At 44.1% G+C, this 12,251-nt stretch overlaps 1 protein-coding gene across 1 annotated transcript in view; it reads right to left on the reverse strand.

The window, feature by feature from the left end:
• Positions 1-12,251, reverse strand: part of LOC137341904 (dynein axonemal heavy chain 3-like) — a 490,604-nt gene that overhangs the window by 420,872 nt on the left and 57,481 nt on the right. The window contains exons 12-13 of the mRNA XM_068005410.1: positions 8,548-8,706; positions 8,180-8,435 (exon numbers count right to left, since the gene is read on the reverse strand). Coding sequence (XP_067861511.1) covers positions 8,180-8,435; positions 8,548-8,706 — 415 coding nt within the window. The remainder of the gene's footprint in view (positions 1-8,179; positions 8,436-8,547; positions 8,707-12,251) is intronic.

Genomic DNA, 12,251 nt, shown 5'->3' on the forward strand with positions numbered 1-12,251 from the left:
AAATTAAATAGTTGATCTCATGGGCACGCAATGTTTTGAGTGTTCCGTATTGGAAACTCGACATTGATACCCTAAGCTTCAGTAGTTTAGGATTTTAAGTATAATCAGGATGCAAATTCCTTTAATAAAGTAAATGACATTGCACCAAAAATAAAGTTAATCATTGCCTTCTACTGGATGGTTATCGTGGATTCCAGTTATTTTCACACCATTTGTAGTAGGATAAATATTTCATTCATATTATGACAGTGACAACATCTGTCTAAATATTTGCTCACATTCTTCACCAAACAACCAATTGCCATGAGACATGGTCAGTAAGCAGAGTGGAGAGATCAGTTTATACAGAAAGCTTTATTAGAATAAATTTCAATCAAAAGAAGAAATACAGACGCAGGACCAAAACACAGCAGTGCTAACACAGACTGCTCCCTGTGACGTCAGAACTGTGTGTCTCAAACTCCGAAAGAATAAGGATACCTTCAGACAATTACTGAGACAGAAACTTACTCATTTCATCACTTCACTGTAAGATCTAGGAACAGGTGCTGGGTATCATTAATGCATGCACTGTGTTCTGATTCTTAAGATGTTTGGAACCAATGCTTTTATAACTGAGACAAGGGCATTAAATTAAATTGAAATTAATACATGACACTTTCAAACAGGATTACAACTTTAGTAAGATTGTTTTATTAAAGGAGAGCAAACTAAATTGTTGTTACAACTCTGATTATTTTAATCAAAACAGGGCGAAACACCAAAAAGACAAACTCATTTAGAGAATGAATAATAATTAAACGGAGAGCTTCAGTAAAAGTGTGAAGTACATAGATTGCTAGATCAGAATTGACACTTGTTCCATTCACCGTGATTTGCTCAGGTCTATAGATGTCTCATATTGCCATTTCTTTTACAATCCTTGTTAATTATAGATGAACTACAAGTGATGGATGAAACTCATCACTATGATTGGACATGGGCAGGATGATAAGAGACGATGGGGAGATTGCTCACACAAAGAGCAGGGTTTGGAATACTCCCTGTGCAGCTCCCCAGAGGTCTGTCACTGAGCATTTCATGGCTTTCGTCCCTACGTGAGACTGTATCCCAATCACATAGGAATAAAAAGCCATAAAGCACGGCAGTGAATCTATCTTCATTACCGGTGACACTGATTGTTTTCTTTACATGGTTTCATTTCCCCTTGAAAAGTAAATAGTCATTTCATGCTACATTACATAACAACATTTCAAACTGCATGTAACGATATTACTGCTGCAAAGGCAACTTAGAAGCAAGAATAGCACCAATTAATGAAGCTCCAATAGTTCCACAAATCATCGCTCGTATAACAGACCCAGTGTGATCATCATTTGCCAACAGTTAGATAGTGTTAGTGTGACGGTTTGATGGGATTGGATTAGTAACCCTAAGGACAGGAGTTCCAAATCCCACCATAGGAAATTATGAAATTAAACTCAGTAAATGAGAGCTGGCACCAGAACACAGGCTGTAACAGATTGTTGGAAAAAGGAATTTTTTTTAAAGAAGTTTTTAGATGGTCTAAAGGGAAGACAGACAAATGAATCACCAGACTGCAGGTAGTACAAGGATGCAATACAACAAACATTCATCGGCTTTGTTCCTCCAACTCAGCAATTTATCCTGAATACTGACAAATAATTAGACAACCACAAAAACCCTGAATTCTATTTGTGGTTACTCTGATAGTTATTTATCTTTCCACATTTACATTGTCTTTTGAAGGCCAGAGCTGACGATGGGAGTAGCTGTAAAGTGATGGGATATAGAATCTATACACGAGATTGAACTGATTGACCTTCAATTCCAGTCACACATGCTGGGCTGTAAATTGGGCTGCATAGCTCCTAAGGACCCAAGATGGCGTCCGGGATGTGCGCGCACTTCTAGCATGATATGCGCCGGGCTCCATTTTGATAAAGGTGTTTGTGCAAGCGCAGATAACGAACGCCGGCAGCACGTAAAGTAGAGAGATTATGCAGTAGATCAGTGTGCAACGTTGATTTACAGACTGAGGTGATTTTGGAACTCCACGTTCCATCTGAAGCCCTGTCTTAACATCGCACAGCTGAACAGGTCTTAAACAGCCTGGAGGACCCTCCACCAGTGCTATTTAAAGGGATCGTGCAGGAGTTACAGGTTCGTTGCTGGATTATTGTTTCTGTCTGCTGGTGCATTTGTACCTGTTTTTGGAGGTCTCCTATACTTGAATACTAGGACGAGGGGACATAGCCTAAAAATTAGAGCCAGGACTTGCAGGAGTGAAATTAGGAAACGCTTCTACGCAAAGGGCAGTAGACGTTTGGAACTCTCTTCCACAAACGGCAGTTGATGCTAGCTCAATTGTTAATGTGATATGTGATTGATAGATTTTTGTTAACCAAAGGTGTTAAGGGATATGGGGCTAAGGCGGGTATACGGAGTTGGGTGACAGTGATCTCATTGAACAGCGGAACAGGCCCGAGGGGCTAAATGGCCTATTCCTGTTTCTATCTTCCTACGTTCCTATAATAAAGTTTCAATACTCTACAGGGAGTGGGCTGGCTGGCTGACAGACAACAGCAAGGGCACTGGCGGAGTGGCAGGGGTGGGGCAGGAATGCTGTCATCCTGAGAGAGGACAGCAAGTTCATGTTCCATGGAGCCACTGCCACTCGCTGCATCTTGTTATGCACCACTTCTCCTGCAAGAAAGCAGGACGTGTGTCATTGAATGTGCTGCAAGATGTTTGGGTGATGTGGCTGTCATGGTTGAATAGCTGCCAGTGCGTGTGACCCATGAGTTGTGGGTGTGCGGCTTGCAACAGTGGTAATGTGTGAGGGTGAGAGGAAGCATCTGATTGGAAGAGTTGAGTACTGATGGAAAGAGTTTGTTGGTATGTGGGTGATGGGGGTGTAGTGTGTGGTGCAGTTGGTAGGAGACACCACTTGACAGTTGACCTCATTCACCTTGACCACTCGTGTCAAATCATTGAACTTCTTTACTGCACTGTATCCATGTTCATGATGCTGTGCCCCCGGCATTGACTTCATCCCCCGCTGTCTCCCACTGTCTTTTGAGTATTTGTCTGGAGGGCCTCTTGCCCCCTCCCCCTGGATATAGGATGTCCCTCCTTCTGCCAACCTCTTGCACCAAGGTCTCTCGTGCATCATCAGAGAACCTTGGTGCACTCACTCTCGCAGGCCTGGTACAAACTCAGATCGGCAGATTGGTGAGGTCTGGCGTGCAAATTGAAGGATGTGGGATTTAGCAGTGCGCAACCTTTATTCAATGTTTTGAAGGAACTCAACAGTTTGTAAACATAAGGACAGGACCTGCATCTGTGTTTTACGTGTGTGATTTCTGACCTCCATTCAGACCCATATCTTATATTTTGAAAATATCAGAGTCCCACAAACTTTGAGCAGCCCAGTTGTTGCTCATTAAAAATTCCAGAGTTCCCATCATCACCATGCTTCACTATATTGCAACACAGATTCACTTCACCATTGACTTCCACCACTTCCTGCAGACACACTGCACCTCCCCTTTAAGAGGTGCAGGCTGCCTTTAAGTGGTGCTAGCCCCTCGCAATGTCGGGGCCTCCTGCTGGTGAGCAGCCACTCAACAGCACAGGTAGGGCTGGCTGGACGCAGCAATCAGGTAAATCACTAGGTAGCACTAATGTTACGTGCTGCCTGCATCTCAACGACTGGACACGGGTTAATCTCACACCGTGACCCCCGCGCCCGGTTTCGGACGTTATCCAATACAACCCCCACTGACTTTTGGTCCTGTAGGATGGTGTCCTTAAAATATTTGCATTATCACATGCCTAGTGACAATGGATTGTCACTAGGCAACGACAGGAAGTCTCAGGCACTGTAGTGTTGGAAAACATCCTATCTCTGTAATCTCCTCCAGCCCTCCCACCCTCCGAGAACTCTGTTTTCATCCAACTCTGGCGTCTTGCGCATCCCCCACCATTGGCGGCCGTGTCTTCAGCCATTTTGGCCTTAAGCTCTGGAATTCCCTCCCTAAACTTCTCTGCCTCTCCATTTCTCTCTCTGTCTGTCATGAGGAATTCAATTGCTCGGCTAACTAACGAGGAAGACACGACTGCAACTGGATCATGGAAAGGACTCAATTCTACTGGATTATGAAGTTAGAGCAGCTGAAATCCCATTGATCTCCCCCTGTAACTCTGTCTCAGAATCATAGAATCATACAGCACAGAAGGAGGCCATTTGGCCCATCGCACTTGTGCTGGCTCTTTGAAAGAGCTATCAAATCAGTCCCATTTCCTGCTCTTTCCCCAAAACCCTAAACATTTTTCCTTTTCAAGTATTTACCCAATTTCCTTTTGAATGTTATTATTGAATCTGCTTCCACCACCCTTTCAGGTGCAGGGCCAGAGGTGGGGATGAGGTCAAAGTTGGGGTCACGGTGGGCTGGGGGCGGAGGAGGGGAGCAGGGTTGGGTCAAGGTGGGTTAGGGTTAGTGACCCAGAGGGGCAATTTTTTCACTCAAAGGGTGGTGAGTGTCTGGAACGAGCTGCCAGAGGCAGTAGTAGAGGCGGGTACAATGTTGTCTTTTAAAAAGCATTTGGACAGTTACATGGGTAAGATGGGTATAGAGGGATATGGGCCAAGTGCAGGCAATTGGGACTAGCTTAGTGGTATAAACTGGGCGACATGCATATGTTGGGCTGAAGGGCCTGTTTCCATGTTGTAAACTTCTATGATTCTATGGGGGGGTGAAGGGCAGGGTCTCCCCAATCTATGAGTTCCCGCTCCTGCTCCTCAGTCAGGAACTGGTGTCAGTGTGTCGGCTGGTACACTGAGTGAGGAGAGGCATACTGGTCTCCACAAGGTGGGTCCCACTGCTGGGGTCCAGAGGAGGCATACGAATGACACCCCCAAAGGAGAACAAATGATTTATATTTATTTCATGGGTTGGCTCTTGCTCAGGGACCAATTGGACCAGTGCTGAGGTCGGCGGGGGGTCGGGACTGGGCAATTGGCCACAGCATTGGGCAAGTGGATGGACACCTGCTGGCCCCATGCAAATGAGGGGCCCTCCCTGTGACCCTGCAAATTCCAGTGGGGGGTCAACACTGGCGGGAACGACCCTGGTCGAACAACTGGGATCGCGGCCCGAGAAATTCAGGGCTTTGTGTGTATGCGGAAACATTAGTTATAAATAAAGGGATGGAATTTCCTGTGTATTTGTGCCCAGAGATAGGTGCAATTGGGGTGTAAAGCAAATACACAAAATAAAAGATTGAGGAAACTTGGGTGCAAATGTGTTCCATGCGTAATTACACTGTGCCTGAATTTCCTCGCTCTTTTACGCCTGTTTATCGATCCCTGCGTCCAAATGCATCTTGGCTCATTATAATCGCTCTGCCCCAGACTAGAGACATACACGCGAATTTCCTGCAATTAATGCTGGTTCAAAACACGTGTAAAATTAAGCCCAGAATTTTAGGCATAGCAGGGCACAATCATTTTTCTGGTATTTTATTGCGATTTTTTGAGTGATTTTTAAAAAATTTATCCTCACCAAGACCTGCACAGTATTTTGTGTTTCTTAGAATGCATTTTCATGGTTTCAGTATGAGTCATATTTAAAAATTGAAACGTTTCCACCATTACATGTTTTTAAACATGCTGTGCCTAATGTACATGAGGAAATTTAGGCATAAATTGACATTGGCAAAACGGCCGCATGAATGGGTATAATTTCGGGTGTAACTTTTCGATTACACCACCAGAGGAAAGTTCACCCCATTGTCCCTCCTAAATCAATGGAAATGAAGCAGCAATCTTCAAAGCTGACTTAATGTGCCAACCAATGCAATCTGGCCGATTCCAAATACAGGGGGTAATTTTCACCTGGGTGTTCTAGAGCAGAATTACCCGCCCACTCTAGAACTGCCTGATTTTCATCGCATTAAAATCAACCAGATACAGTTGGGCGGCTTCTACACTCGACAGGTGATTCAACCAATCGGAGAAGGCGGCACTGAACCCCACGCCGACCTTTGTCCCTCCCCCCCCCCCCCCGGTAACACAGACTGACCATTACTGAGCCCCCCCCCCCCGGTAACACAGACTGACCATTACTGAGCCCCTCCCCCCCCGGTAACACAGACTGACCATTACTGAGCCCCTCCCCCCCCGGTAACACAGACTGACCATTACTGAGCCCCTCCCCCCCCCGGTAACACAGACTGACCATTACTGAGCCCCTCCCCCCCCGGTAACACAGACTGACCATTACTGAGACCCTCCCCCCCCCGGTAACACAGACTGACCATTACTGAGCCCCTCCCCCCCCGGTAACACAGACTGACCATTACTGAGCCCCTCCCCCCCCGGTAACACAGACTGACCATTACTGAGACCCTCCCCCCCCCGGTAACACAGACTGACCATTACTGAGCCCCTCCCCCCCCGGTAACACAGACTGACCATTACTGAGCCCCTCCCCCCCCGGTAACACAGACTGACCATTACTGAGCCCCTCCCCCCCCGGTAACACAGACTGACCATTACTGAGCCCCTCCCCCCCCCCGGTAACACAGACTGACCATTACTGAGCCCCTCCCCCCCCGGTAACACAGACTGACCATTACTGAGCCCCTCCCCCCCCCGGTAACACAGACTGACCATTACTGAGCCCCTCCCCCCCCCGGTAACACAGACGGACCATTACTGAGCCCCTCCCCCCCCGGTAACACAGACTGACCATTACTGAGCCCCCCCCCCCCCGGTAACACAGACTGACCATTACTGAGACCCTCCCCCCCCGGTAACACAGACTGACCATTACTGAGCCCCTCCCCCCCGGTAACACAGACTGACCATTACTGAGCCCCTCCCCCCCCGGTAACACAGACTGACCATTACTGAGCCCCTCCCCCCCCCCCCCCCCCGGTAACACAGACTGACCATTACTGAGACCCCCCCCGGTAACACAGACTGACCATTACTGAGACCCCCCCCCGGTAACACAGACTGACCATTACTGAGACCCCCCCCGGTAACACAGACTGACCATTACTGAGACCCCCCCCCGGTAACACAGACTGACCATTACTGAGACCCCCCCCAGGTAACACAGACTGACCATTACTGAGACCCCCCCCCGGTAACACAGACTGACCATTACTGAGCAGCAGTGCTGCTTGTGAGGGAAGTAATGCAGAGTTAATGGGGGTGAGATAGGTTTTGGGTGGTAGGGAATTGGCCACCATTTTACACACTGCCCAATTACATTCCCATTAACTTGGACAAGGCAATCAGGTGGGGTGTAAAACAGGCTGGTGAACTGCCTGAGCCCGTTTTATGCCTCACCCCATTGACTGATGACCCACTCGTAGCCCTAGATCACAAAGTGGATACTTGGAAACCATGAGGTACAGATATTCTCACAGGGTGAGACAGTCAAGCTCCACTTACCTTGCAGATCACCAGTTCCCTTCCTCCCCCCAGTTCTACCTCTGGACATAGGACAGACGGCATGGAAAACCAGCAAAGGACAGAGAGTGCAATTTACAGAGGGCTGAGGCAACTATAGAAAAGGAACCATTGGCAAAGAAAGTTACAATACCAGTAAAGAACGCAGTGAAGCTGTAGCGAGCTCTGTACAATTGGGCTGTGATCTCTCACACACTGACACATGTTCCTTGCTAAAGGCTAAGTGTACTATCTTAATTTTTTTACCATTAAGAGTGGCCTCAAATTTAATTGAACATTAACCTTGACAATGTTCACATAATACATAAAATGTTTTCCGTGTGCGTGAAATATTGCCGTGTTATATTAAACTCATTTAGAGCCATTCATAAAACAGTTGAGGTTGGATACGGACTGAATTGTGAGTCAGTTCAAGTCTCAGTTTTGATTTGAGTCCTCTTAACCACATAATGTCATCACAGGCCAAGAAGTGCAATCATATTTTAAATATGTGAGTAGGAAGAATAGTTTACTGTGCGTTGTCCTGGAAGATTAGTCATGATATTGGGTATTTAGTCACACTTTTCCCTACGGTAAGTTGACTAACAGTGAAACATGAGGAGAAATGTTTTGTGTTGTGAGTGGGTCGGAGGGAGAGAGGGACAAGTTTTATAAGATTTTCCAGCTGAGCACAAATGAGAGACAGAGTACCCACTTCACCTCATAAAGCCACTTCTCCACAAGACCCTTGGCTGTGGCTGGAATAATGCGAAGGACGAGCTCCACTCTCTCGCTTTCCGCTGACTCAATGTGCGTGATTTCTTTTTCCGCATTAAAGGTGAGCTGTGCAATCCCCTCAAAGCATTTCTTTAGATGAGGCTGGACTCGAAGTGGGTCCTTTGTCTCCGAGAGAATTTCCAGCAGTTCATCGTTAGAAAGGAAGAAAAACCTGAAACAAGGGGGAGAGGAAACACCAGCATAAATCATTAAAACCAAACACGTTCCAAACCGTTTGATAAAGTATTCGTTCACAAGTAAAAGAGTTTTATTTTTTCATTTACCGAGGGAAGAAGAGTCTTTTCTTTTCTAAATATTCGTTGAGCCCTTTCTGAATGTCATCCAACAGTGACTCTGCCTCCCTCAGCTTATCCAGCATCTGGGGCTGGGAGATAACTCTCATCGCACTGGTCTCCTTTACCGATTCCTTCATTATCAGCCTCCTGGTGTGTCAGATAGAATAGACCCAATGAAATAACCATACCTTACACAACAGGCTTCACAACTTTAATTGAAAATCCACTGTTACAAAACAACAGCATGAATTTTCACTCTAACTTTAAGCCCCTGCCACCGTGTTAATGTGAGCGCCTCGCCTTGTACAAAGGCACAGCTGCCCTTTTTTACTCTTAAATTAAAGGTAAATGGAATGTGAAAAGCAGCAATTGTTCTCGACGTGAATGATTTTTATCCCGAGACTGCTATTCGAAACTTTCCATTAGAAGCTGGAAAGAACAAAGTGTTTTTAAATGTAATGTTAATTTGTTCAGAGCAGGTCTTCATTATTGAGTTCAACACTTGTAGTTTATTTTAGGGTAATCCAATCCAACTATCTGCCAATCCATAATTGAGAAATAATTACCAATTTACACACAAAGAAACACAGAGAAACTAACACAAACCCCTAGGAGTGTATGGCCAAGATGTGGGACTAAATATTCAACTCCATTCCCAGGTGTGAATCGCCCGCCTGTTCTAGAAACCACCCGGTTTTTATCTCCTAATGGGAATGACCACCGGACGGTTTCTATAACGGGCCGGCGATTTGCCAGGTCAGTTTCACACTCGGGTGCCAAATTGAAAATCTACCCTGTGTTCTTTTTACTGAGCTAGGTGATCAGAATGTTGGCTTTCGCCTGACTGCACCACTGAGCCCTGAGAGAAACGTGAAAGGCAATCCTGATTTAAAGATATTAATATTCAACAATAGGAGCAGAAAATCAGATCCTACAGCCAAAGATTAGATAAAGGCAGGAAAGCAAAGCCAAACAGATTCCGACGTTAATTCTGTGCCAATTAATCAGATGCTTATTGAGAAATTCAATAACTAAAACCACCACCATTTTAAAAAAGTGCCATCACAAATGCTGATGATCAGTGTGCAAAGGAAACACTAAAGTGTAAGGTTCTCTGTTTGCCAAACTGATGTCAGGAGATATTCAAATAGTTTAACAGTGGGCAAGTCCACAACAAAAGCACCATCCAAATCCGGAGGTAAAACTCACCAGATCAGATTGTCTATCAGAAGTACAAAATCAGTCCACATACAAAGATGGGGCATGACCACAGAACAAGGGGAAAAACAAAATAGGAAATAGAATCTATAAATCTCTGTAGTTCGGTTATATTTCAGTGCACTAGTGCATTGATTTAATGGTGAAATCCCAAACAGGATGCCCTAGTGCTAATTTATAATGAGGCCTACATGCTGAACTAGTAGCACCACTGTTGCTGGACAATGTCCTAACTAATCATTTAACTGATCATTCTATGTCACTAGGTTCACTGTGTCACGGAAAAGGAGCAGAGATTCATAGCTGCTCAGAGTATCAAAGTATTAACTGGGCTACTACACATTAGAGATTGAAGGCCAGCTAACCACCTGCGCTTATTATGAGGAAACATTTCATCATCTGCTTGTTACGAGCTTTCAAAATACAACCAGAAAAGGAACCAAAAACACCACAAAATACTGTTTGTAATATCAGTATGGTACAACTAAAAACAAGCATTTGAATGTTTAATTTTGATTGTTGATTTAAACCTGAATTATTTTCAATTTAGACTGGCTTTTACTGAATCCAATGCGCCACAGAGTCTCATTGATCTAATGGATATATAACGGTTTCCATCATTAAACAGCCTAGATGGTGTTAGCTGTGGCTCAGTTGGTAGCACTCTCACCTCTGAGTCAGAAGGTCATAGGGTCAAGTCCTCACTCCAGAGACTTGAGCACAAAATCCAGGCTGGCACTCTAGTGCAATACTGAGGGAGTGCTGCACTGTCAGAGGTGCTGTCTTTTGGATGAGATGTTAAACCAAGGACTCATCTGCCCTCTTATGGCACTATTCGAGGAAGAACAGGGGAATTCTCCCAGTGTCCTGGCAATATTTAGCACTAAAAAAGATTTTCTGGTCATTATCATATTGCTGTTTGTGGGATCTTGCTGTGCACAAATTGGCTGCCACGTTTCCTACATTACAACAGTGACCATGCTTTAAATGTATTTCATTGGCTGTAAAGTGGTCGTAAAAGGTGCTATATAAATGCAAGTCCATCTTTCAGACATGATGTCAGTGACTGCTTTAAGGTCTCACTTTTAAAAACTGTTCCTGCATTGATGGTTCTCTGCTAAATGCAAACCAGAGCATAAAGGATGTGATAACGGACACTGAAAATTGTGTAATTCTCTATAAACCAGCACAGGGGAAATAATTAGAAACACCTTGTTCTTTCTATCAAAAATACCCTAAAACAATCACATTTTCTGATGACAAAAACCTGCCAAGAATACTATACCCCATGGGCTAACTTTCTAAAACATCCATATATTAAAAATACTTCAATACCTAAACCTTTTCAAAAGCATTTTTTTATAATATAAATTGCATTTTGTTGCATGTTACAAATAGATTTCTGCTCCGTACCCACAGACCACTTGCTATTTATCAAACCCATGTGGTTTTCAGTGTATTCACATGTCCAGTGGCACACCACCATGTGTAGATTATCATGTTTAATTGTCATGTTTAATTGTCATGTTTTAATTGTCATGTTTAATTATCAAGTGACAATGAAAACCCTTTCAATATCTGTAATAGTCCTCATTATAACTGAAAGAAACTTAAATATGAAAATTAGTTACTGGAAGAGCCCAGGAATGTTGTAAATATAATGCACAATGAAGACCAGAGAACGAGGCCGTTTATCCGACTCACTACACTGATCTCTGCACAGTGCAGTCATTTAATATCTTGATAGACGCAAAAGGATTAACAGGATTCAGTTAACTGGATTCAGCAATTTTTAATACATTTTTCTTTTAATATATATTCTGTACCTGAAATATCATTGGACATTATAATATTCAGAACACATGTGCAGAAAGGCTAAGGATAATCTACATTTAGATGCTGAGCAACATAAATTGTAACACAGCATGCATAGTTCGGGAAGATTTCATGTATTAATTAACATGAAATTTATTTTGTAACTAATCTAAGTCTGGTCCTTCCACTGCTGGATGTTATAAAATCAGTAAATCATGATTGGCTAAATAGAGAATGGGTCAATCAATGAAACAGTATCTAACAAAACATTTATCAGATAGCAACAGAAAATACATGTGAATAAATGAGAATACAGAGGATAAGGACCGAGCTGCCTTTATTTAGCCCTTTCAGACAGCATTGTTCAAGGTACACGACTGGCATTGTGATTGGCTGCCTGTTATAGAACCCGCCCTATTTCTATTGCCTTTGAAACCAATGGAAATGAGCGTTGGTGAGTTTCTAGATCGGGTTGCTCCGGGACACCAGATTTACACCCAAGTGGCAAGTTGAGAATCTACCCCCCAATATTTAAAAGATTGATATTTGATCGCCAATTCCTGATTCCTTAACGAAAGAAAGACTCGCGTTTATATAGCGCCTTTCAAGATCTCAGGACGTCCCAAAGGGCTTTACAGCCAATGAAGTACTTTTTGAAG

Source organism: Heptranchias perlo, chromosome 24, assembly GCF_035084215.1.
Source record: "Heptranchias perlo isolate sHepPer1 chromosome 24, sHepPer1.hap1, whole genome shotgun sequence".
NCBI lineage: Eukaryota > Metazoa > Chordata > Chondrichthyes > Hexanchiformes > Hexanchidae > Heptranchias > Heptranchias perlo.